General features: G+C 44.5%; 1 protein-coding gene across 1 annotated transcript; it reads right to left on the reverse strand.

The window, feature by feature from the left end:
* On the reverse strand, window positions 1-27,946 carry DSTYK (dual serine/threonine and tyrosine protein kinase). The gene is made up of 13 exons (XM_082330475.1): window positions 27,569-27,946; window positions 19,638-20,023; window positions 12,779-13,442; window positions 10,008-10,282; window positions 9,548-9,631; window positions 8,196-8,372; window positions 7,781-7,910; window positions 7,370-7,526; window positions 6,496-6,628; window positions 6,196-6,309; window positions 5,592-5,706; window positions 4,543-4,677; window positions 1-3,511 (listed from the first exon to the last, which is right to left on the reverse strand). The coding sequence occupies exons 1-13, from the start codon at window positions 27,807-27,809 to the stop codon at window positions 3,324-3,326; spliced, it is 2,799 nt and encodes a 932-aa protein (XP_082186601.1). The 5' UTR covers window positions 27,810-27,946; the 3' UTR covers window positions 1-3,323.
* Window positions 27,947-27,988: the final 42 nt, after the last annotated feature.

Raw genomic sequence — 27,988 nt, forward strand, 5'->3', positions numbered from 1 at the left:
AGAAGAAAAAGGGAAAAAGAAGAAAAAGGGAAAAAGAAGAAAAAGGGAAAAAGAAGAAAAAGGGAAAAAGAAGAAAAAGGGAAAAAGAAGAAAAAGGGAAAAAGAAGAAAAAAGGGAAAAAGAAGAAAAAGGGAAAAAGAAGAATTCCGTGTGTAACTTATTTAAGCTCAAATGAGCAGGGCCAGGGAGGGCGGGGGCTGCTCTCCCCTTCCCCAGATCCCACACCAGATCCCAGCTGGCCCCCTCCAGCTGAGCACATCTGCTTTTCAGTCCCAAAACAAGGCTTTTAGTGTGAGAACCCTCCGAATGAAGCAGAGTATCTGGTGCTTCAAGACACGCAGTGGGTGTCCTGCAGCCCTCTGCTCCGCCAGCGAGATCCAGCGACAGCAGCATCGCTCCGGACCATTCCTCAGCCTGCATAGTGTGGGTGCGTTTTCTCCCAGTTCATCCCATTAAGTGTAGTGTGAAAGAAAGGCTTACAACTGGGGAGAGCGAGCTCCTGGCACCTCCGGGGCTGTACTTGAACCTCGCAATGACCTAGCGACTCCTCTCGCAGAGCCACCTCGGCCACAGCAGCGTGTAAACCTCACGCCTTTGTAAACAAAGCTTTTGTCCAAAAATCAGTTGAGGCCTGATCTCCACTTCAGAGCTAGGGGAAGGGAGAGGGGAGGTTTACCCCTCGCTGTTCGCAGAAGTCAGCCTCAGCCTCGGGGATTTAACTGGTTTAAGCGGCAATGATCCCGTTACTGGACCGCTGCTGGTGTGTGTCCGTACACAGCAGAAGCCAGTCCAGCACCTGGTTACGTGTGGCACGTTGTACAACGCACAAGTTCCAAGTACCCTTTTAGACCATAACATTAAAACATAACTGTAACAAACGCCTTCAGGAGATTGAGGTGATAAAGGTAGCCTTATCTGGGAGACGAGTACCCGCCCAGCTTAGCCTCGCTGCACCAGGCTCAGAGGTGTTTGAGTTCGGTACCACTTTCAATTTACAGTCTCTCTAATCTTAATGAAGTAATTATTCACCTTGTTTTCCTTTCTCTAATGGGGCGGGGGGGAGAACACTAGTTTTAAAGATAAACAGGGTGTGTGAAATCTCTCCAAACAAGTTCAGTCAGGCAGACTTTATACCCAACGGAAAGAAAAAATGCAGAGAAGCAGCTGTACCGAGTTTGGGAAAACCTGCAGATCTACAATGCCGCACATGCAAAAAGACAAACCAAATGGAAACGACGTCAAGGCAGCTACAAACAACAATAAAAAGGCATCAGGTAAGTGTCTGGAGATGGCTACACAGGAGAAGCTATACAAGACATTTCTGGAATTGCATATACAGAGGTTTAAATTTTATTCATACATTTATTATTTACACAAGCTACCTCTATTAATTGCCAGAGACTGACCTTGACTCTCCTAGTTTTAAATAAGGTTATAACCACCACGCACAGTAGAACAGAGTTAATACTGTTAGTGTCATCGGTGGCATGAGTGTGCACCAAGGCAGTGAAACGCCTAACAATTCTACTTCGGAAAAGTATTTGTTCCTCTGCGCACGGGGTTCTTGGTCGCTGCGCTCTCAGCTGGCGCAGCTGGCGAGGCCGTATCTGTGCAGAACCATGCTGTCAATGCCATCGCAGACCAGGAAAACGCCCACATGTGCAGGTAAGTAAAAAAAAAAGTCTTTTTTTATATATATAAAAAAAGCATTAATTCTGTTTATTGCACAAAGAAGGGAAGATTTAAACTAAACTAATACTGCAGGGTTATGTATCCCTTTCCTTTGTTCAAGCTGTTTAACAGGCAGACTACCGGTTTTAATTTTGCTGTATACTAGCCGATAAATTCCAGCAACAAGATGCAGTAATTCCACATGCCTACACTACTTTGGATGCAGCATGCTAGCTTTCCTGGGAAACAAAGCCATTGCGTGCTCATCCCCTGCAGCTGGGAGGAACAGTAAACCCAGGGAGAACTTGCCAACTCAGTATTTCCTCATGTAGCCAACGAGGTGCGTTTTCTAGTCAAGCCTCCACCCCGCAGGTATGTTACATTAAGATGAGCCAATCTTGCCCAAGAAATGCAAAAGGCAAAGGGCAAGGCTACGATTTTCAAAAGCAGCCCTCTTGGGAAGGGCAGCAGGACCACCCCAGCCCACACCTTCCTTGCGAAGGATTCCCCTCCCCCCCATTTTTTATTCTTTTCAACAGAGCCAAATTAGATATCCCAGAGTGAAACGATCAGATGAACGGACACAGCCACAACACACAGCTACTGAAGAAGAATGAATGACCTGTTTTCCCTCGAGTATGCTCTCACCAAGCATGTGACTTTAAAAAAGCTGAAGAAACCTTATTTTTAAAAAAATATGTCTGTCACAGTTAGCACAATTTAAAACTGTCATTGCCTTTACAACCAATTCAAAAACCAAATTTAATTAAAATTAATTGGCATCTTCCCCATGGACAGTCATTAGTTGTAATGACTTTGTTTCGGTATTACAATATGTAATCTCTGAGCAGTCTTCCATTTTACCAGAAGACTGTAAAAGAAAGGTCAGGTTTCTTCAGACATTCAAATAACTATTATGAATCAAAACTACCAGAAAAGAGCTTGTTTACGTAAGTAAGAGGTGAAGGGTACGTAAGAGAGAGAAATAGCTTATAACTTGGGGTATTTGCACTGCAGTGGAACAGTAGATAAACCCCCTTAGGTAAAACATGGAAGCCTCGCTCCTGTCAATGTAAACATTTTGAGTGTTGCAAGAAGCTAATACAGAGAGATGCTCTCAGCTTCTAAACACTTTCTAGCCTAGAGCCTCTGCTTTCTCTTTCCTCTCCGACTGCACTGTAGCTGGTGCCAATCGATAAGTGATTGGGATAGTTACGTGTGGACCGAAGGCCACCTAGGACCATCAGTTAATGGGAAGCGTTTTTACTTTACTGAGTAAAGACTGTCGTGACCAACTCCTAGCAACACAGACGCTACCTGGAACACACAAGATGCTTTTCTTTGATTGGTATTTGTGTGGGATTGGCAAAAATCCCTTTCAGTTCAAGGGCGTGGATTTTCTATCTTATTTGCACAACTCCATAATAAAAGCTGCAGCGGGGTAACTAGCATCAATGGGGTGTACCGGGGAGATTTCTCTGGCCGCTATTCAAGATGGAACATCCCCAAGGTCTCACCTCTATGAGCAATCTTCTGGTTGCTATTACCTGTCCCACTCATGTTAGCCACAAAGAGCTACATCTGAAGAAGCCATCTGCAGAGTTAGGGGTTCAGAATTCTCTCACAATTAAAAATTCTTCTGTGTTTCCTTTTCAAGTAGAGTCATCCAACCCTTTATTTGGGTGCTCAGAGCTTGACTTGCAGAGCCTGTCCATGATCCCCTGCAGCATAGGTTGAACAATCCCCAAGAGAGGGCGCTGGGAGGAGTCTCCGTCCCAGCAGGCTTCCATCAGCTGCCAGCATTCCTCATCAAACACCGGAAGACGCTCCGGCCGAACTCCTGGAAAATGGAGAGGGACCCGGTTACCACCAGTACACTTCAAATCTGAGAGAAACTTCGTCTGATGCTCATTACTTTGGTGCAGGCTGAAGTGACCAGAGTGGACTGTCTGGGGTCTAACGCTCTTGATGAAAGCTGACATTTCAGCAACGCCACTGAGACATCCTTGGGAACATTGCTGAAGTCGCTCAGGAGGTCGTGCACACTTCCAGAGGATGGCCAACACATTTAGTTTCACTGGAGCCTCCTCTTTACAACTATTCGGGAGCAAAATGAGTATCCTCTTCTGTAAGAAAACAAGTCCCCCCCATCCACTCGCAACGGTGCCTTTGGGAGCAAGTTCACCATGAGAACAAGCAGCGAGTGCAGCCTTCTGACCAAATACAAGACACTCATCTGAGTTAATCTTTTTCACATGAGAAGGGGAGAGATTATGTGGAGAGGAACTAAGGACACAAAGTAGTAAAGCATTCTGATACCATGACACAGCATGAAGGATTAAGCTACCACTAAACACAGAACTACACTAAACCTACACAGGCATAAGAATAAGTTTCTATTTGGGGGAAAAACTATCAGTGTGTTTTGCTCAACATCCAGTGACAGCTTCCCCAGCATGCTGCATATTAAGCACTTGAATGTACAGATCCCCACAGCCTCCAGAAATTGCAAGGGATTAAACATTCTTTAGGGGATCACGCTTGGCTGGTTCTGCGATCTGGTTTACGTCCTAACTGTTGTACGACTTCACACGGTTTAAGCTGTGTGCTAGCACAGCTCCTATGACACTATGGCAAGGAGGCGGTTAACCAAAAGCCTTTTTTTTCATTCCCTGCTAATTTTAGGCTTTCAGTAGAATACATCCAAGTTTAACTAGATAAGCATTACTCTTTAGACTGTCAATGAAGCAAGACAACTTGTATTTTTACCTTTCAGTTCCAAGAGGATAAAAATGGATTTCCTAATCTCCTCTCAAATTTTACTCAGGCATAAGTTATCAACCAATAGAGTTCAAAATAAGCCGTTCATACCTCTTCTAACATTGTTCCAAAGGTGATCTTTGCTTGCACATCTCTCAAAAGCCTCTGGTAGCTTCACGTGTCCCGAACAAATGTACCAAAACAGAATGCCAAATGCATAAACATCCACTGAGTTATCGTACTTTCCTGTGACAAAAATACATTTGATCAGCAGGGCAAATATCTTCACTGGAAACCGAGCAGTCTGAGAACTAATGTCTGTTCCACTTCCTCCAATTAAAATCACAACTTCGTTGCCAGAAGGCAAGACGTGTATGAAGCCTGGTCGCACATCAGGAGTCATTGCCAAAGGTGGAGGGATAGAAGTGAAGACCTTCCATTCTCAGAGGATTTATACACCTAACCTGTACCAGCAGTTCCCAAGCTGAGGCTCATGGACCACCGCAGGTACAGGTGCTCAGGTGTATTTCAGACCTCACCACCGCATCTGTAAGACTGTCAGCTCTGTTTGGCTCTGCTGCTAGCCCGGGAGTCTGATGGACGCAAATAGGGTGCTTCAATTTGATTGTGATTTTGTCAAAGCAGGGACAGCGCCTCAGACCAAAAGGATTCTGGTGAGCGTGGTATGGGCCTCTAAGTGCTGCTGTAAGATGCTTGCACAGGGAAAAAAGTTGAGAGCCAGAAGCTCTCTGCCAGAAGCACAACGCATCGTGAATTTGAACACACTCCACATGTTAGTAACAGCTTGGAAATTCCTTACTTGCTATCTATACCAAAACCAGGGGATCCTTTCTGAAGTATTTGCCTATGAAAGCCAAATATTTCCAGCTTCCTAATAACTAATATTTTAACTTCCCAGTTGCAAGAGTATTAATCACTTCAGCAAAGCTTATGAATCCCACAGTTCTCTTTCACGTAAACAAAGATTTAAGACTGAGACTTAAAATAAAGGAAAAAATACATACTATGCATTGTAAGCAGGTAGTCTTCCGATTTATTTTAATTATTTTTCCCTCATAATCAAGTTGAGATATTAATTCAAAGTATTGGCCTTCAAAATTCAAGCCAGAGACAGCAGTGGATTCGATCAAGAAGCATACCTGTGAAGAGCTCAGGAGCCATATGAATGGGTGTGCCTACAATACTGCCAGACATCATGGCTTCTGGTTTGCAGAACCCCAAGTCAGTGATTTTGGCTCGATTCTTTTTGTCAAGCTGTGGGAGAATTCACACACAGGCAGCTGATAACCATACCTCTCAGTGTTAGTATTGCATTAATATTAAGGTTTTTAAACTCTGTTTATGTTTGAAGGGTTGGGCATTTGTTCTTAAGTAAGCTTCTCTGATTACTTGGCTGCTCCTGGACATTTACCTAGTTAAGCTCAGTAACAAGACACGCCTTCACTTGTCTTCTACATAGAGGGTGTGGCTGGGGTTTCATAGAACTGGGAACTGGAAGTCCTACTTGTAGCTCAAGCTCTCTACCTTCAAGAGAAGTCGCTCTACTGCTCCCTTTTCCCTAGGCTTTCTGCCTGAAAATGAGTTAGGGAAACCTCACTGCAAGGCTTGTTGTGGCTACCACCACCACAAGTTAAAAGATCCTGTATGAAGAAAGCTATTACTTCACTTGCATTATGCTCCTCCCTCCCACTAAAAGGGCCTCGTGAAACTTCAGGATTAGCCAGATACAAAAGTTTTCCTTACCAAGACATTTTTAAGTTTGATATCCCGGTGCACAAGTCCCTGACTGTGAAGATAACGGATTCCTTCAACTACATCCAAGGCAATCTGTAATCGTGTTTCTAATTCCAGCCCAGCCTGAAGAATAAACACACACAGATTTAATTCCTACAAGCAGAAGTTACTTTTGCTTACTCTTATTTGCCAAAGACACTGAAAATTAAACAATTCTAGCTTTGTTTTACATTATTAATAGATATTTAGGTATGGATTTTTTAATGTATATATTAAAAACGTATATACATACACACAGATAGTTGTTACCTTTAGTCCTGTATAGAGGTCTCTGTGCAACCGTTCCATTATCAGCAAGACGGCAATGCTGGAGCCTCCTCCGTAGCCATAATCTATCACAGAACCATGGAGATGGACGAGCCGCTCGTGTGTCTGCAGAGACCTAGAGAAAGTCAGCACAGAAAGTTGGTTATTTTTAGATCCTTCCCTCCACCCCAGGCCAAGCCTCACCGTGTAAAGAAAAAATGCCCAAAGGCTGCAGCTTGAGCACAATAGTAAGATACACGTATATCATGTGCCGCACAGTAAAAATTCACAGCACCCCACAGTTCTAAGGACCATAGCAATGTACAGCTGTCTGATCCAATTAAACTCAAGAAAGCTTATTAAAGGTTATAGTACCAAAGAAATACTGTATTTAATTTCAGCTGTCTGTACTGCAGCACCTACCTGCAGCTGTTTACTAAAAACAAGCTGTTTTCTGCAGTGCAGGCCCATCATTTTCTTGTGTGAATTCAGACAGGACAAAGACAGATTGGGAAAGGAGGGATGATTCAACACCACAAATCAGGGGAGAACTGTTTGCTATCATATTCTATTAATTCTAATTTACTCTGCAAAATAGCAAGCATTTGAACAGCATAGACACCAGAGAATCAGATTAAGACAGGAAGGAGCATGTCTGCCTACCGTTCGGTGCCTGTTATATTTTTGCAGTGGCACTGGCAAGCTGTCTTGCCTTTGCTAGAAATGGCAGCTTAGCATTTCAGGAGGTCAAGTCACTGATCGCAGGGCAGAACTATAGCAAGCAAGGTTCTGCCTATGCAAATGCAAATAGCGTTTGTTTGGAGCAGTGAAGTCAAGGAGATCCATGTGGAATGAGAAAAGGGCTTACGATACGCACCTCATATAGTGAAACTCAAGTGCAAGGTCATTCCAGTGCTTCTCATCTGGAGGAACAACAGATTTCAGTGCACATGGGAAATGCCCTCCCCAGCTGTCACACAGATAGACCACGCCATACTGTCCTCGGCCCAGCTCACGGCCCAACTTTGGTTTGCCTGTAAGGCACAACAGCCACTTAGTTAGACATTAAAACATGTTTATTTCTTCCCATACACTATCAGGCTGGCAGCCCAGAGCTTTTCATGGGCCAACAGCTGCACAATTCAAGGTACTCTGTATGTGTCAGATGGAGGCTTGCTGAAGTGGTTGAGTGAAAAGCAAAACACCCCTCCTACTCCTTTACACCCACTGACTGCTTTGGAAGGAGGGAGCAGAAGATAATACAGAGAACATCAACCGCCGTGCTCACCATGTAACAGCACATCCTGGAGGGACCTGCTCTCCAGCGAGAGTCGTGCTAGCCGAGGAGCATGATCCTTCCGCACCTTCAGCCACAGGTCTTCTGTCTTCTCCAGCCTGCCAGAATGGCCATCTTCTAACTACAAGAGATCACATATACGCTGTGATCCTGCCTGGTTTGAAGCCCTAGTGTCATGAGGTTGAGGGTCCTTGCACAACTGAGTAGAGATCCTACTTAAAGCAAGCCTAGTTTAGAAACAGGACCTTGTATTAGGGTGCTCGCATCAGCTCTGCCCCCTCTACCTACAGAACGGCAGCATGAACTGCATGAGCTGCTCTTTTAGCTATCTCTAATTAAAAATCCTCTTTCCATAAGTGGCAACGTACAAAACAAGACCCTCTTCTTAACAGCTCCGCACACTCACCTGTCGCAGAGAAGCTGCAAAAGCCTCATGGGAACTGTTTAGCCTGGTCCGGAACTGGCTGCAAATGCTCTTGGCTAACTTGGACGCACTGAGGCTCTCGATAGCATCCTGAGCAACTTTCCTCTTCCAGTCACTGGTGATGGCAGGGGGGCTGACCCATGTAATCCGCTGGATTATCTAGTGAAATGGGAAACAGAATTAAGGCACTAGCACAAAAAAGCAAAGGGTCAGTCAATTTACTCGGACTGCTTCAATACCTTGTAATAATGCAGTCATCTGCACGTAGAACTGGACTAAATAATTACCTTACAGTAACTGCTAACGATTTAGAGGTACCGATCACAATATTGTTGTACACGCACACTAAATAAGAGATTTGATTTTTCTGAATATCTGCTCAGTTCATTCCTACGAGCCAACCATCCTTTCGTGTCTGACCAAGAGCGTACGTAGCCGGACAGCCACCACTTGGCAAACCACACAGCTGTGGTGCAGCTTGTAGGCTGAAAGAACGGGCAGCGTAAGCAGTAACCCAGGGACTCGGGAAGAGAGATCTTCCTAAACTGGTGAAAGCTGCAGTGAAGCAGCTTTTTGCTGGACGGACAGGCTGTCAAGGTGCGGAAATCTGGGTGTCGGTACGCACCACTTCCCTTAAATTGCTGGGTGATTAAGATGCCCTGCCCTACCCTTTATTAGAAGCCACAGAAATCCAGCGGCTGCACACCCAGTCTGGCTCCTTCGCCCAGGCTGAAGGAGGAATCTGAAGGTTTGTTACCATGCAGTCTGCACTGCACCTATTTGGGAAAAACTCATGTTCCTCTCACCCATCTATACAAGGAATCTCAAGAGGGAGAAGGCAGTAAAGGTCATCAACAGCTCAGAGCAGGAACTTCAGAAAGATGAATGCTTTAACAGACAGAAATTTAAAACAAAAAGACCTGAGGAAATCTGGTCTGCTCTGGAGGGAGCAGAGTGAATTGACCTGAATCAAGATACACTGCAAAACAAACAAACAAAAAAAAACCACAAGAAACCCCCAAACCCAAATAAACAACCAGTTACCCAAAACATAAACAGCGAGAGTTTCAAAATGCTGATCATCATTTCCTTTGCTGTCTCAGAAGAGAAAGAAAACACTAAAGAGGTATTTGCTTTAAATTAAATATTAGCATTCCCGGGAATAAACTACACACAGAGCCTTAGTGCTGAGTGGGGAAGCAACAGCTTTCCAATGCATGTGCCCAGAGTCGAAATTTAGAGAGCAGCTGTGAGTATTCACATTATTCTTTGCCCCAAAAACATTTCACTATCCAGTGACACGTACTAGAAATAAATGACAAAGACGCTCATACCTGTTTGATCTGTTCCCACAGCATCCTGGTTACTGTTGAGCCAGAGTGGAAAGTGACTTCAACATGATAGGCTGCATTTAGTATCTGGAAAGCAGGGGAAAGATGGAAGTATGGGAACTTTGGAAGCTATAGTCACTATAAAATTTGCTAGACCCTCTGAAAATGAGAAAATGGACACTGTATGGAATACTCCATGATTCACTTGGTTCAATTCATTTATTGTATTAAGCTCATAGGTGTTTCTAGGCTCTAATCCGACTGCTATATACAGATTTAGGAAAGGTATAGGCCTTTAAGTGACTCTTCCCCAGTTTTAGCAGCTCCCTTAGTGACACCAGACCCACGTACTCCAGAGCTGTGTTCCTCTAATTTCACCGAGCACCTCAGTCTCCTACCACCCTGGCTGGATCAGGATAAAGACAATTAAGAATATTCTAGACAGCCATTTAAGCCGCCATACCTGTTTGAGATAATTGCTTGTGATGTGTACAGAAACATCCTTTGACTTCTCCAAACTCCGTGCGGGATGTACTGAAACCTCCCAAGACTCCTCCAGGCTCTTCAGACATCTCTCCAGAGTCCCTACAAAGCTCTCTCGCAGATAGTCCACTGAACTAATTAACTTGTTGGCAACTGCTTGGTTTAAACGAGAAATAATCAGTTCCTGAATTTGCTTAATGCAACATTTTATGTCCTTGGAACTAACAGGTTCCCCATTCTCAGGAATGATGATATCTGCAGGAAAGAAGAGAGACATCTTTTGTACTCAACATATCACTGCTGCACCAAGCGCTACTGCGAGCTGCTTTGAGTGTCTTGCAAAGGAGCCACAGCGCAGCCCCACTCCAGCCAGCTGCTGCTCCAAACGCTCTTTTGCTATTTTGCTCCTTCCGAGCTTCATTACTTTAGACCCAGACGACATAACCTGAGGCCAACAGTGTTTCTAAGTCATACAAAGAAACCCAGGAGCAACAGAAGGACACATATACTGGCTATTGCAAAGGATTAGATTTTTGCCAGTCTGTGTGTCTAATGCTACAATGCCAGTTTTTACAGAGGTCCCCAAACCAATCCTACAGATTTTGAGTAATTTGGTGTTCTGTGATAGGAAGTACTAAAGCATTAGAGCAGCTCCAGGAATGCGCATCTGGTACTCCAGTTTCAGGGAAGCTAAAAATCACATCTGACCAAGGTGGAAAATATTCTCTTCCCTTCACTGGTGCTTGAATTCACAGGATACTCAATTCTAACACCTGATAGACTCTATACAAGCATTCTGCAGCTACTACAGGTTTACAGTCGTACAGTGATGACAAGTCAACTATCATCTCAAAAATTACAGGGCAGAAGCACAAAGCTGTCTTTCTATCTAAAGTAGTGCAGATCAGGAAATTCTTCCAGGCCACGCTGCAACCCGTAAGCACTGCTGGATGTTGAATGTTATGAGGAAAGTGATTTAACAGACACGCCGGTTACATGAAATTTTTTTCCTGGTACCTTGAAAAGGTTGATTACCACGTGGTATTTTTAAACAAAGAGTGAGCAATCACTGCTCACGCACTGTAACCACTCTGAGCAGTTCTACATTACTACCAGGAGCTGAAGACCTTGACTCTGGAGTTTGGCCAACAACAATCCAGCCTACTTAAAACAAATCCAGTGATCGGCAGATGGCATTAGCTCCTCAAAATAACATCTTCCTCCTTTTAGCATATTACTTCAAATAATGATAGCCAACAAGATTCTACACTTTAAGTACTCATAAGTGATATTTGTAAATTATATAAACATATACGCACATTTACTGCAGATGTTTTAGCTTGTGCTGCCCCTAAACATACTCCTGCACGTACAGAATCCTGAACTCGGGCACTACAGTGCTCCAACTCTGTAAAGAGTGGGACAGACAGAGCACAGGAATTATTACCCGTCCTGATAACGGAGCAATAGCAGCCCTGAACGGGTGGAATTAACACACTCACTATACCCTTAGCATATGCGAGTTTGTTGGGGTTTTTTGCAGCATGCAAATAGGTGAATGTTGCAATTATAACAAGCTCTTTATGAGGACAACATTTTGCATGGGCACACCAAAGCAAACATTTCAAGAAACAGAAAAGATCTTATCCATTTCCCACCTGCAGAAGCAAAAAGATCCAGATCCTAACCTGCAGGATTAAACATAATCCATCATTTCTCCTCTTTGTCCCAGGAGATAACACTCCAGTTTGAAACTGGGAGGAAGTAAGTCAAGACAAACAAAACATTGAGAGTTTTCACCTCTCATGCCTCCGAAGAGCACTCAATTCACAAAAAACCACTTTCTTCTAAACCTATAGAGTTGTTTCTGATTTTTTTTTTAAATAGAAAAATCTTTCCCCATCAGCTCGGTGAACTGCATTTCCTTAGAACAGAAATGATTGTTATGGTAAACCTCTGCTTAGCAAGCAGAGGAGGAGAGCGCTGTGGAGTATCAGCCTGCAAATTTCACTTTGATGTTTATGACAGACCATGTATTTCTGCAGACAAAATCTGGATAGCCGCTCACCCTTCGCAGTTTACACATCATTCTGTATGCTTCCAGCTTGTGTGTTCCTGGAAGTCCTGGTACTAGAAGATATAGTGAGAATTCTCACATTTCCCCAAAACACACACTAAATGCCAAGCGTAGGCCTCAGGAGCACAATATGTTGTGTTGATTTTTTTTTAAAATGAAAACCTTACCTACCCAGAAGGATTTCACTTTAGGAGGTTCTATACCCAAAAGTCTTATGCAAACCTCTCTCAAAGAAACCAAGCAGAAAGTACAAATCAAGCCTTCACTGCTAAAACTCAAGCAGCTTTTTTTTCTTAGGACAGATTTATTCCCAAATCTCAACACGACCACTGAGGCAAAGTTGAGAGAGTTCTTTTCTTCTTTGGCAGAATCAGGAATTACAGCAGAGAAGTAAAATACCCTAACCCTGAACTGTCCACCAAGCTCTGGAGGAAAATGTCTTATTCTTAAGAAATCAAGACTTAATATGTTCAGGCTTCCCATTTAAGGACAGTGCTTTTCACCCAGGAGAGACTACAGAAAAATCCTTTGTGTATTAGTTCTGAATTTTCTTGCAAAGTCACCTGTATAGACTGCCATTCAACCGTCCCTTAGCAGATGGCAAATATTACTCTGCCACTCTCCTTTAAAGCCCCGAACCTCTTCGTTCCCGTTACTCTCCCGCCAGTAGTTACCTTTGAATTCCATATTAGCAGCATCCTCCAAGAGCTCCTCTTTCATATTGCTAAGAGTCTCTATGATCATGTCCTTCATCTCCTCTTGTTTGCGGTTGGCAATGTTCATCAGAGACTCATACAGCTCATTCTCCTTCTTGCGGGTATACTCCAGCCTCTTGGGAGTGATTTGCAGGTCCCGCTGCATGTCGAAAGCCTGATTGATGAAGATGTTCAGGCAGCGGCAGTGCACCTCATTTAAACTGGTAGCTGCTTCCACGAGATGCTTCTGAAGCACCTGCCTGGAAAAAGTGCTTAGGAGACGGAGCTTCTCAAACTGCTCCACCAGCATGCTTTGGGCATCAGCGTCAGGACCGGGCGCCCCGCAGCTGCAGTGGTTGGTACTCAGGTACTCCAAGTCCATCAGCTGGCAGTAAAGGGAGGACTTTTCATGGTCAGTTTTTTTGGGCGAGATCAGCTCAACCCCCAACTCTGGCACTTTGAAGAAGAAAATGGGCAAAGAGAATTTCTCTTTGATTTCACGCAGTTCATTCTCATCTGATGAAGACAGTTCAGCCTCGCTGATGGCAAAGATGACAACAGGCAAGACTTGGTTCACATACTCTCCCAAGGTGGCTTCAGCAGACTGGAATCCACGACATGGTGCTACCACAACATCCACTTCCTAGCAAGTGAGGAAGTAAAAAAAAAAAAAAGGTTTGTACAGATCCTTTTAAGAACCGACACATGCAAAAATGCACTGTAATTCATTCACACAGTGCAAAACCAGAAACATTCAAACCCTTTAGAACAGTTTTGGAGCCTCCCATAGCGCACCATGCTTTAGTACACAGCCTACCGGCAGGGCTGATGACAGCCCTCTCGCAGGGATGCAGCCAGACACGGATTAGTGCCCACTGACTCCAAAACTCTGATTTTGTACCAAGTGCCTTTGAGTTTTAGCCTAGTTCAAAACAAAACTTAGAACAAGTTTCCCAGGTAAGTGCTACCGCAGAATAGCTGTTATTCTTTAGCTTATAGCTGCCCCATTTTGCAACCACCTCTCCCAGGAGATGCGCTCAACCTCCCATTGATGTTTACCAGATCTGCAGCAATTTGAGATGTTCATGCTGTCAGTTTTCAGCGTAGCTTCCAACAGCAGAAAGCACTACACCAGCCACGACTGCCAAGACAAAGGCAGCACGATAACCAATTCCAAAGAGTTCACAGCCAAAAAACAGGCAAGGAGGAACAGATGGCTGTGGCAAGCTTAGTTATGACTTTCTTCAAATCCAACCAAAACCCAAGAGATGTAATTTATTTACTTATTTTCTTACTGCACAGAGTTTCACTGCTTTGGTCATACACTCCTGCTGACACCACTTCTTACTAACCCTACTGAAAAGGGCCAGTTCTGAAACCTGCTTCCTTCCCTTCCAAGGAAGGAGACAAGGCTGACTTTGGATACGAGAGAACAGCGTTAGAATTGCATATATCGTTCTACTAAAATAAGGAAAGAAAACGTCAAAGGCTTTGAACTGAAGACATAATTTAAGTGCCATCTTCCCAACTCGTAACAGGGGGTGATAATTAAGAATTCTTCAGTCATTTTTCTCCGCCAGAAAAATTAAAGACTTGACCACCTCTCCCAGCTGCTCTTGGAGCTAAGAGGAAGTCATTACTGCCACGGGGCTCCCCGGCGCTGAACTCAGACCTGCCCGATGCACAGGAGGCTGAGCAGAACGGGATGCGCAGTGCCGCAATACTCACCAGGACGGGTGACTCACGCCAGCGACTGTAAACAAAGGAGGAAGCCAGTGCTGTCTCTAGGAGACAGGGAGAAAACCAACACAGACAACCCAATACAGCATGAGCAACTGCTCCTGCTGTTTCCAGAGAGGCCTCTCAGGTTTTTCCAAAGAGCATTACCAACATTTCTTGATCCCCCTCCTTTTTTTTTCTTTAGATGTCCTACAGAAGTTTAAGCACTGTCTATGCAGCTTCATACTATTAGGGATCAATTCTTCCTATATGGGGAATGCCTATGACTCACACTGGATTCCTGAAATTTTTAAGCTGGTTCTCACAAGGCCACACCGCTATGAACACACTCGAAGACTTCCGACAGAGCTGTAAGCACGAAATTGCTGTCAAGTAACTTCATTCATGTTTTCTGTAACTAAACAGTCCTTTTTAAAATATCAAAGCTTCCCACTTAGCAATCTGAACATCAGGTACACAAGTATCAGAGTTACAGCTCTTCCACTCAAAATATGATGCACAGGTGCTGTCAACAGTAATACAAAAAATACAGTTTAAAGAGAATACCATGCAGACACACTACATACCCATCTATGGATTCAGACCTGCAATGCCAGGATGACCACTGCATCCCATATCCCAGAACAAAAATTAAAATCAAGGATCAAGCAGGTCTTGACCTACAATAAGACAAGTGAAGTCTCACTAAATGCATTCAGGGACCACTGAAGTGTGACATTTTACTAAGTCCACAGGTAATTCTTCATTTCCCAATCAGTTAAGCATTTATTTGCTACATCCCAAGAGGGCCTTGTCCTATTTTGCTAGGCTTCGGGCAGTTTAATCACTGTTTGTTTAGTTAACTGAGATGCTGAGAAGCTAACCCAATTTAGTCAGATTTTTACCCAAACTCCTACCAAGCAGATTATGCTTGAAGGCCCAGCTCAGTCTTTTTCTAAGTCAATTTGAATACTCTGCCTTCCAAGAATAGTCTGTGAATCACTGAAGTCTGACAGTTACCGCGTTTATTACATATGTGATCTACTTTCATTGCCTCCCTATTAATCTGAGGCACATATATACCCCTAGATTCTACTTAGAACTTTTTTTTTTTTTTACACACATTTCCTCCCAATTTTTCTGAAATCTTGCCAGTTTATTCTGTTTCCATGGGGATCTGAGTCAGAAGTTCAGTAACTCTAATCTAGAGAGAATCCCAGGTAAGAAAACTGAACTATACCTCTGGTCTCCAGCGAACACTGCTGTCCTTTACAGGCCATAATTGCTTTGGGTTTGTGCAATGACTCTGAACCCCGCTTCATCAAGGAATTTCATTTTACTTTTGCTGGACGGGCCAGCCCAAGAAAGCCCGCGAGGTGTACACACTCACAAAACAGTCTGAGAAGCAATGCTCTTTTTCTGATCATGAACTCTTCCCCCCTGTAAAAGATATCCCTAAGCCAGCAAAACTAGAAATAGAGAACAAGTTTCACATGTGTGAAAGAATAATTTCATGGTGCTGGCATTTTCAGTATCGTCTACCCTCAGTTATGCCAGCGTAAAGGGAAAGAGGAAGACGACTTCGGGTATTTGGTGCTGGTACACGGCAGGAACACCTCAGCGCAGCCCAAAGTAAACTGATGCTACGTGGAAGGAAGAGCGGCTCAGCCAACGTGAAAGCTTTTCAGTTTTCTGTATGAACACCACAACCAAACACATTAAAAATACTCTCAAGAAGGAGAGCAGGGCACGTTCTTCCAAGTTTTAAGCAGAATGTACATAAAAATAACCACCCAAAAGGTACTTAACCACATTCTGTACTACTTGTAACAACTACTAATTCATACGACCTGAATCACTGCTATAGTACCTGAAGAACTGCAACAATAGACCCAAACTAATTAAATTCTTCTGTTAGAGCTCATAGAACCATCTTGTATTTCTTCATTCATTTTCCAGCTTTGTCAGAGCAGCTGAAAATTTTTCTTTCCCTACAAGCCCTAGCTAAAACCTTTCAGCCCGAGACTCAAAGTCGCATGAAGCACACAGCAAGACAACGGCATGAAAAAGGAAGCTTTCAGCCCTGTTACCCTCCTCCCCGTCAGCTGTACCACCCAGATGAAAACCAATACTTCAGAGAAGTCCATTTCAGCTTCCAGGCATAACTGATAAGATTTAGGGAAAGAGCCAACTGTTTACTCCCACTATAAATCTAATAATCTGTCTGGCTAGATGGATTATTCCCCATGACCTAGATGCATTCCTGCGTACAGCGATCCCCAAGGAATAGAGCAGCTTTGCCGAAGTTTTTCCTTCCCTGACATTTTACGTTTAAAAATAACTACGTTCACATACCTATTAGCACAAGGTAGCGTTCTCACAGCAGCCGACCCATGCAAATGAAGTTTTTGGCTCCCTCCTCCTCACCCCCTTTTCTGTGAAACAAGTTTTGATTAAGACCCCCTGAAGTACCACAGAAAAGCAAGCATGGTCCCATCCTGGATATCAGGCTAAAGAAAAACTCAGGGTGCTCCACTGGCCATTCGATATTAAAAAGTGGTATGTTCTACACTTGCATTGAATTTATCTCCAAGTAAAAAAAGCAGTTTAGTTAATATTTGGATACTGTTAACTTACAAATAACTTAGCCTTTCTTTACTGGAGTAATGGCTAATGAGTTTGGATTTAGCAAACAAGTATCTGCACCAAGAAGCATGATTCAGCACTAAGTGCCTGCACAAAACAGCAGCATGTAATCTAGGTGCCCAAGCCAGGCTGTGCAATTAAGTCTCTTGGCAAGAGGTGCTTAGGCCTGAAAAGCTGCACAGCATTCCCCAGGCCCTGAAGTGACTGACAGCTCCTTTGACGGCAGCCGACTGGCAGGGAAGTGTCCTCGCGAGGGGAACGAAGGATTTCAAACAGAAATCCACAAACCAAAGTCTCAGCTCCGGTGACAGTTCCAGTCCGCGATAAGGACCCGCAAATGTTTCTTCAAACGCTAGTAAGGTGTTTGAATATCTAGAATGTAAGGTTATCATGAAACACAGTACTACTTATAAGCACTCTGCTACTGGGAGAAAAACAAACAGATGAAAATACAGAGATTCTGGGTAACAGACGGGGTAAAATTCGGATTGATTTCCCTCCCCCTCTGCCCAAAAAGTGTTGAGCTCTTCCAGATTATGTGGTTCCCAGGCAAATCTAACTCCTTAAGATCTGTACTGAGTAGCATGTCATCATCAAGGACGCAATTGTTATTAGACTCCTAGTTTTGCTTCACAAGTTAAGAAAAAGCAGAAGTTCCTTCAGAGTAGTTCTGCAGACATGCAACTTTGGATAGTGTCCAAAAAACCTCATCCATTATTGCTCCAGATACATATCCCACTAGTTAGAGAAGTAGCGTCCATGACTAGCAGATATTAAGAAACTTTATTGTCTTGCTGTATGCTGAGCAGAGCTGGAGAACGGACATTAGCTAGGAGGATGGAAAAAACCACAGGTCTCTCACCAGGAGGTCAGGCTCCTCTAATTTAACAGGGAGCTATCCCCAGCCCAATTACCTGCTAAAATGCATTATGTTCTCCTGTCAGCCTTAAAAAAATCTTGTTCTTCCTTTAGCCCCTTGAATTCATGTAAGGAGTCCTTTGAATCAATCTGAAGCTAGCTGTGATTCACCCTCCCTCTCCTTCTATTGGAAGAGCTTTTTATTGCACCAACCCTTTTCAAATTAATCTGAGTAGCTGTTTTCATCTAAGTGTCCTAAATATAACCAAAGCCAGACAGAGAGAGCTTTGTCACTCACACGAGAAATCTGAAAGAGGGCTGTAAACTGCAGTGTCTAAACTGCAGTGTGTCTAAACTGGTCCATATAAAAACGTAACCAAGTAAAATAAATGTAAAGCATAAAAGAGTATTCTCTTTTATGCATAGCAAGGCAGGATTTCACAAGCAGAAGATGCAGAACAGGCATTTACTTTGCAGCGCCAGCAGCTGATCTGGTGCTCTTTGGGAAAGCACTGGATGCCTCACATACAGTTTATACAAACATGACACTTCTGTTCTCTATCAGCAGATACTGGATGCCACGACCGCACTACAACATAGCATTGCCTCGGCTGATCTCGTTAGGATAGGCTTAAATTTAGCTACAGACCGGGTTTGTAAAACATTATTTCAAACTGATGAAGATAGACTAGGCCTTCATTTTCTGCCTATTTACAATCATGTCTTGATTCATATGTCCAGAAAAAAATTACCTTGCTATTTTATTGTTCAACTATAAACTTCACACTCTTACTCAAGTGACAACAGGTCATATTCTTTGCACTTAAGCAATTTATATTTAAGAATTAATTATCTATTCCAGATATTCAACTGCCAAACACAATGCTTCAGAAGTATTATACTGCAATAACAAAGGCTCAACGTAAGATATGAAAATGCAATGAAAGCTTATGGAAGCTATAAAAAGCTATGAAATACAACCCTCACCTTTACAGATACATGCTAAACACCAAACTGCAACACTCGCAGGACAGGAACGCGTTTTATGGAAAAGTAAAAAGGGAGTCAAAGGAAGACACTGACAACGTTAGAAACAGCACTGAGAACAGACTCCCACCTTCTTGTTCTTAACACCTCTGATTTCCATGGGCACCACAGATATGTAAAAAGCCACCCTCTCAAATGAAGTCAGGTCACTTTATCAGATGTTGGAATTAAGAAGCTTCTTTCCTGACAACAAGCTCTTCAGGAAAGAGATAAAACAGTACATATCCTTGTACAACAGCTTTAGCTACTATCAGACAGCAAAGCTAAGACTGAATGACCTTGAAACTGGAGTCAAATTTTAGAAGACACTTGGAGTTACGTCTGAGTAAGGTTGGCTTCTGAGGTGAATGGAAACATTACAGAGGAATCGTAACGCTAAGAGTCAACATTGAAACAAAAGCACACAAGCACAGTGATGTTCAATTAAAATCCTAACACCAGACTTCCAGCTTCTATTTAATTAAAAAAAAAAAATCCTATGCTTGAGAGTTTACACCACTAGCTTTATTAGGGACTATAAATGTTACATTAAGTTCACTACAACGATGGTACATGGACGCCTAGTTACCTTTAGTAGTGAGTATGGCAGCATGACCTCCAGCTCCGCTATCTGGTGAGCAGGATCTTCGCTGTCCCCATGAATTTCTAAGTCCTCCTCTGGTATCGTGTCCCAATGCCCTCGGTGGGCTGCCATCATATGGACCAGTTCATACTGCTCAGGCAGCGCTAGGCTAATCCGTGTTTGTGTCCCATGCGTGAAACGGATCCGTCGCCTCTTACAATTCTCCTCGTTGCTGATTTTGGTGGTAGGGAGCAGCTTCTCACCCAGCAGTATGTTGAGTAACTGGCATTTGGCATTACAGTTCTGGCCAAGAATCAGAAGGCAAGGGTGCCAGCTCACAGTCCGCTGGAGATGCTCTTCCTCATGGCGAGGGAAGGAAATGAAGTTCTGCCCTAAAATTGAGGACAGACTGCATTAGAACAGGTTGGCCGAACAATAAGTCTTGTATTTAAGCCAGTGGAACGCAAAAGTTCAGACATTGCTGCCCCACAGCCCGCCAAGAAACCCACACAGCACCAAGAATTTGCTTATGTATCCTGAAACTAGTGTCAGCAATTCAGCACTTCTACTGCACCAACAGAGGTCCACAGCAGGTTGATCCTCCCAAAGCCATTAAGACAATTTGTTACTGCTCTCCCCACCTATTTCACTGGAAAGTGTTTACACAGAGCTCTCTTCAGCAGGTTAGTGGAAGACTAACGGTAGGCCTTGAAATTCAAGAGGAAACAGTTGTCAAGGTTGAAACAGCCAAAGGGCTAATTTTGCCTTGGGTTGGAACAGTGTTTCGCCTTGCTCTAGAGTTCAAGGAGGCCCAATGGGTCGCTAAGGCTAACTATTCCCAAGTTTTGATGGCTTGGTGGTACAGAACATTCCTGTCGCATATCAAATTCAATCAACTATGAATCGGTGACAGTTCCACCCACGCACTTAAAAATGTCAAATACTTTGCATCTACCAAATCCCAAGAGTATTATTGCACAAGCTTGTCGACCAAAGCCTAGGATCATTGATGTTAAAGCAGCAAAACCTCCTTTCTAGCCTCAAGGAAAGGCATTCTTGCAAAATTGCTTCTCTACACAAAGCAGATGACAAGACCAAGTTTGCTTGAGACATGGTAGCAGAACTAATAGCCTCTGCCAGCAATTCCCTATGACAGAAATAGAATCACAGCATCGAAAGAAACTGTCACGCTTTCACCAGCCTGGGTAGAGATGAGCCCAAGGGAAGACACTCTTTGCGAGCAGCCAGACGATTCCTAGTGCAGTCTAAAAGACAATAAGAAACAGCTTTACTCCTTTGACCGTGCTAACAGTACACATCTTTCCTAAGCTATACAGTTGAACTAAATAGGCACAGTTTGCCAGATATCCTTATCAATTTTAAGAACAACATTTAAGCTGCAAAAGGAAATTACTCAACATCTGTATCTTCTTCAGAGTAGCAGGACTCCCTGTAATCACTCTCCTTACCCATCTTCCACCTGAAGCATCAGTTGTACCATCCCACTAACCCTGGTTTGAATTCTTAGTCCATGATGCCGCAACAACTTGCATTTGCCTTACTACATTAATTCTCAGTCTCAGTACTGAATTTAGCTTCTGTATTCTTTTACAAGTCCTAAATACAGCTTTTCCCACGCTCAGTCATCTAAGCTGAAGTCTAAGAAGCTTTGCGTTACCTTATGCATAGCAACAGAAGAATTCTGGTAGTACAAAAAGCAGATACAAACAAATTCCCCATCTGCTGCACTTCAGCACAAGCCCCGTGAGTACAAAACAGCTAGTGTTCCACCGCAGCCAGAGAGCTAGCCCGTGTTCCCAGAGCTGAAGGCAGATGGCACCCAAGAATGAAATGGCAAATGGAGACACCAGCCCCCAAAAGAACTGCCAAACCTGAAAGCTATAAACCAGTATAATTGCCCTGATATCAGGCAAACTGACGAGAACGACTGTTCAAAGATAGACTCAAATACAACACAGCAGAGAAGCACCAGCAGGGATTTTGTAGGGGAAGGTCCTGTTTCACCAGGGCTATTAAAATTCTTTTAATGAGTCATGTTCTGGCATCCAAAATTGTTTCAGCATCTCAAGTCCCAAGAAAACAAGATACTCTCCTATACCAAGATATTCCTCAACACTACTACCCAAATTAAACATAACATACAACAGCTATTCTAGTCCTCATTCTGATAGCATTCCATTCCTCTATTTTAATTAAAATCATTCAAATCAGGAGCAACACCACACATAGTTGGTTGTGTCTTAGACCCAGTTTAAGGCTTCTTTAATATCCTGCCTAAGATTTACCTTTCCTTCAAATCCACAGTCTGGAAATAGGACTGCTGGAGGAGTTCTCACCACCAGAGGAGGCCTTCCACCCCCCACAACACTACGGGGGAGCCCTCCCCGTGCCTCAGCAAGCCCCTCTCCCGCACCTCTGCCCCACGCGGCCCCAGACACTGAGCCCCAGAAACCAACAGTCTGGAAAACGTTATGGGAGATATCACTTCTTGAAGTATGACTCTTCATAACCGTTTCTTAAACAAGCCTTTCAAGCTCCACAACCATAGCGAGTGGCCACATCAAGTGACTGAAGGGCAGAATCTGGCTAGCAGCTCACAAAAGATAAAAATCAGCAAAAACACAGAAACAGCACATTTAAGCCTTCATCTACAACAAAGAATTTCTTTGATCTGGTTACACCTATTGAAACTTCAACTGGAATTCAGGCTCGCTCTTCAGCTACCAAGCACGAAAAAAGCAATTCAGAAGGCATTGTACAGGCCGTGAAGCCTTCTCCGCACAGGCTTTTGAAAAGAAAAGAAGGGGCAGATTGCATCCTCTCCTCATTCTGGGCGGCCTCTGTAGTTACAAGTACTTAATGCCAGCACAAATGATTGAAATACAGCAACTTAGCTGAAATTATTGAAGCATGGAACAGCTATATAAATACTACATCTTTAAAACACCTTTCCTCTTTTCATGCACACAACCTCCCTGTGATCAGCACTTATTCAACAAGTTTACTACAAGCGGTATCAGTAACGAAGCCGTTACATTTAACATTATGTCACACAGCGATATTCCACGTATGTGAAGCACAAACACAGAACCAGCACCAAAAGCAGGATTCAGCCATATCACAACTAACCCAGCGCACCATCAAGGCGCCCAAGTCGTGGCAGTGGTTTCAACCCTGCGCATATCTGTCACGGGGTATCTTACAGTGACCTCGAGGTCTCAAACCTGAAGCAAATCGCACAGCGATGGAGCTACTGCTCATATTCTGCATTGCAGAAGAAGTATTACTATTTCTGCACATCAGAATAAGACCCTGGGTAAAAACACTCATACAGCACTTCATAGGTGATGCCACTAATCTGAACATGAATTCAAGTTGGGAAGAATATGACCTCCTGTGGTACCTAACAAAAAGCAGATTTAGAACTTGCTTACTGAAGGGATGTAGCGATACTCTATGCGAGCAGCTCCTGTTCGTGAAAGGACTTTTGCCAAAGATTTTAGGTGGTGCTACACACTGTATCCATATACCGTATCATTGGGAGACATGTGATAAATACTTAAAAAAAAAAATGGCTGCGGGGGGAGTCCTTAAGCGCGTGCATCCTATTAAGCTCCTTTTGATGAAAGGAGGCCTGTCCAAGAACAAGGACGTCTCTCACCAAGACTCATCTCAAAATTCAGTCAAACACTTGGCACAAGAATCTTAGGATGAATTTATGATATCTATAGAAGCCCTGAGCATTTACTCATCCCCTTTTCAAGGAAGGCCAACTACACTGCCAGTCTCACTTGTCTTTCTCTTCCATTTTCAATAATACATGCAGACAACAGTGCCTAAATAAGGCCAGACCCTCATACTTCTTGCAAATACTGATACCTTTCATAGAAATCCTTACATTTCTGTGGTGCTGGCAAGGACTTGCAGGGTGCTTTGACTACTATGAGACTTATGATTAACACACTCAGTTATACAAACCAAGTTTTAGTTCCACTCCACCACACATCTGTCAGCACGGTGGTGTTAACTCCAGGAGAACACATGCAACTCATCAATATACCAACATAAGCAGTTCCTACCGGCGTGGCTGTTATAACATCAGCAGCCTCCATGGTCTGCAGAGGCAAGCTTCATCTTCTGCTTAACTTGAAGGTTGTTAGCAAGTGCCTCCTCCCATCTATCTGAGGAGTTATTTCACAAGTACCCTCCCCAACCACCTCTCCACACATTATCTAGTCTTAAACCCCATCTTATGTTGACATACCTAACAGCACAAGAGGAGTCCTAGCCTTTTGAGGATCACAGCAACACAGGCAGAGCAGTCACATTTTAACCAGATACACACCCTTGGTCAATATAGCATTGAGACAAAAACTCTTCCAAACTCCCTGGTTAATACATTCACCCCCTATGAAATCCACTTACATACGGAGTCATTAGGCTACCAAGCCCAGGGCTTTCCCCCAGCACACACTCATTAAGATAACACCACAGCTGCTGACCCAACTCTGGAGATGCTATGGATGTCTGCACAAGAGCAGCTTGTGTCTTCTTGCACAAGAACAGCTCAGTTTACAGAAACTTCTGAAATAAGACAAAAGAAATAGCAGAAAAAAATTAGATTCCTAGGTCAAAGGGCTCAAGTTATTTCAAGCACAGAATGAAGAAAACAACTACAATTAGTAGAAAGCAGGGTTGCTGGGGTTTTTTCTTAGTACCTTTACATATTTTAGTAAAATCTGCTACTGAGTCCCTAATTAAGATTTTCTTTTTACAGAAAGTCAGTACAAAACACACTAGCTAACAGCACCAAGAATAAAAAGCTGTCAGACCTGTGCAGGCTAAAGCTACAGGATTGTCATAGTGTCTGGTTTAACTCCAGCCAGCAACAGCCCCACCAGCCGCTTGCTGGGATGGGGGAGAGAATCGGAAGGGTAAAAGTGAGAAAACTTGTGGGTTGAGAGAAAGACAGGTTAATAGGGAGCGCAAAAGCCACGCACGCCAGAAAAGTTCACTGCTTCCCATGGGCAGGCAGGTGCTCAGCCATCTCCAGGAGAGCAGGGCTCCATCGCGCGTAACGGAGACTGGGGAAGACAAACGCCATCGCTCTGAACGTCCCCCCTTCCTTCTCCTTCCCCCGGCTTTCTATGCCGAGCATGACGCCATACGGCATGGGATAGCCCTGTGGCCAGTCGGGCTCGGCTGTCCCAGCCTCTTGTGCCCCCCAGCCTGCTCGCTGCTGGGGTGGGTGAGGAGCAGAAAAGGCCTTGGCTCCGTGTCAGCCCTGCTCAGCAGGAACTGCAGCATCCCGGCGTCCTCAGCACCGTTTCCAGCACAAAGCCAAATCAGAGCCCCATGCTGGCCACTGTGAAGAAAATGAACCATCCCAGCCAAAAGCAGCACACATAGTACTTTAACAAATCATTCTTAAAAGCCTATTCATGACAAAGCAGACCCAAAGAACAGACAATATTTTGTTGAATGCTTCAGAAACGCAGACAGTGCAAACCAGACTTTCTCCCTCCCCTCGTAAATGGTAGCTGGAAGGCAATTATTTTTTCCCTTGAATTTATTTTACTTCTCTTACTATGAGGAGCAAGTCAGCCCTGGTACTAAGGCCACAGAGGGAACATTTGGACAATGACAATCCTTTATTGATGAATATTGCCTGTCATCCTCCTAAGCAGAGGAGCGTGGAATGTAAAAGTAAGTACACATTTGCTCCTTCAAGTACCCAGCCCTGACTGACCCAGCTTACCTGAAAGGTCAGTGGCTACTACTCAGCTTAGCAGATACTTAGGTCTGGTTTTGGACAGGGTAACCCAGGCTGTGCTTTAGGTTGCTTGAGTTGTGTCGATTCGAAGGGCAGTTACCTTTTATGTTGTTACACTAGTTTCACAGGTGTCTCAAAAGCAAACCCCTTCACATTTGTTTTGTTTCCAAGGCATCTAAATTTACTTTCACAGTTTATTTTTCCACTTCAACCACAGGCAGTAAGCATTCTGTCCATTTCGCTTCCCAGTTCCTTTGTATTTCACAACACCTTCGCATTCACGCCTCAGCACACTGCAGAGCACTGCAAAAAGTCTGCAGAACGCCTTGGTTAAAATTCCTCTCACTTTGACACCATCCGTAGGGCAGATTCCAGGCAAAAGTGGTTCTGAAGTCAGCGAGAACTGTGCTCCTTAAACCCTCTGACACTTAAAATAACCTCCCCACGTTAGACAGGGGAAAAAAGCTTCATTACCAGCCACTAAGTTTCAGAGAGCACTGGAAATGTACAATACAACTAAAATTTTACAGAAACAAGAAGCTCTGTCCAAAGGTGATTATTCAGGCACAAAGGTAATAAGGAACACCAAGGCTCTGGGTTTTGGGCAAAGCCTTGTACCTTCCCATTGCTTAAAAAAATAACCATCATTGGTTCACAGTTATTTTGCAGTTGACTCATTTAAGAAAATTGCCAGCCTCCATTATTTTACTAAGTCCTGCTCTTCATCCTCTCCCCTTCCTCTTTCCACACTCCCCTCAAGACTTCCCACCCTCTAACATGGAGCAGGTTTATTAACCCGATCTGTGCCCCACCTGAAACATGTCACCGCTTCACCAGTTTGAAAGCTACTGATGTAAGTTTTATTTTTAAGAACAGTAAATGTTATACAACCTCTGCAGCCTGAAATCCTGAACCAAGAGCCTACACTGTCATTACTGTTCGCATGAACAAGCTCTAAAGCAGTCAGCCTCTCCTTGAAGCCCTGATACTTAAGGGCCAGTTGGTAACACATTTGGCAGTAAAGTCAAACTGGGTCAAGGTAGGTATTTGAAAAAAAAAAAAAAGGAGGTTATAAGCGCTCTGTATTAGAAACAACAGGCAGGGTATTTGGTGAAATCTGTACCCTGTGTCGGTAATATTTAACTAATGAGGTATCCACATCTACAAAGCCCTATAAGGAGACTTTCAGAGATGCAATTAAATGCTAGCAATGTTTTACAAGAAGTAACCAAACAGAAGAGCAACTCCAGTGGAGCGCTACCATTCAAACAGCATTGAGATCCACAGAAAATGAGTGAAACCAACCAGTTCCTACTTTTTGGAAGTCACAGAAAGATGTAAACAAACAGAGACACCACATTTTTACACAACTATTCACTTCTATTCTGACAGTTTATATGGAACACTACTTTTTTTACACAGACCAACAGAAGACCTCAACACCACTTCAATTTTCAAATCAGAATCGTAAGCATAAGACAAGCGTGGACAAGCATCTCGGACAAGTAGCCAACAGATGACTCATGAGCCATTTGGACATGAATAAAGAAGATCTTTATATATATTTAATGTCACGCTAAACTCTTCTCACAAGACAGTCTTATGGAAAGACGAAGTTCTGCACGTGGCAGGAGGGCTCCCACCAGCAGCGATGTTTGTCAACAGTGATGGATGAGGATAAAAGTGATGAGTGAAGCCTGGCACTATTCCCACGACACACACGAGGCACACCAACCCCACAAAACACCCACTCCCCAGGTGCTGCATCTTCCTAACCCCCACCCTGCAGCTCCCAGCCCACCTGGGGAAAATAGGTAGAGGAGTCCATCTCCCCCAACAGCCCCCATCACCCCCGGCCTGCTCCCTTCACCCCACAAACCCCCCAAGGCATCCCAGCTCTCCATATGCACCCACAGCCCCCCATTACAGACCCTCCAGCCCCCCAGCAGCCCCCCTTCCCTCCCCATGGCCCCCCCCACCGCCTCCCAAGCCCCGGCCACCCCTCGCTGCCCACAGCTCACCCCACAGCCCCCCGCACCCCCGTTTATCCCCACAGCCCGCTCCCATTTCCCCCCCACACCCTCTAAACACAGGCCTCCCCGCCCGCCGCAGGCCCTGCCCGACCTCCCCGTCCCTCTCTCACCGCCGGGTGCGGGGCCGTCCCGGGGGGCCCCATCCCCAGCCCCGGTGGGGAGGCCCTCGCCAGTCGCCGCCGAAGCGAAGGGGTGCCCCTGGGAGTACTTGACGTCGCGGAAGAACTTCTTGGTCTCTCGGAGGTTGTGCTGCAGCCGCGCCAGGTGCCGGTTGTAGTGGCCGAAGGAGCGGCACAGTTCGCGGATCAGCCCGCCGGCACCCCGCCACGAAGGGGCCCCTTCTCCCTCCATGTCCTCCGGGTCCGTTCCGCTATCCTCTCCCCACCCCGGGGGACACTCGGCCCCTGCCAGGCTGCCGCTCCCGACCTCTCCGCCCTCCCGGAGGGAACGGCGCGCCCCCGGCGGCCGGGCTTGGCTTGCCTCGCCTCCCCCCCCACCCCTCCCGCCTCCCCTACCCCCGCCGCCGCCGC

Source organism: Platalea leucorodia (genome assembly GCF_965183815.1).
Source record: "Platalea leucorodia genome assembly, chromosome: 19".
Taxonomy (NCBI): domain Eukaryota; kingdom Metazoa; phylum Chordata; class Aves; order Pelecaniformes; family Threskiornithidae; genus Platalea; species Platalea leucorodia.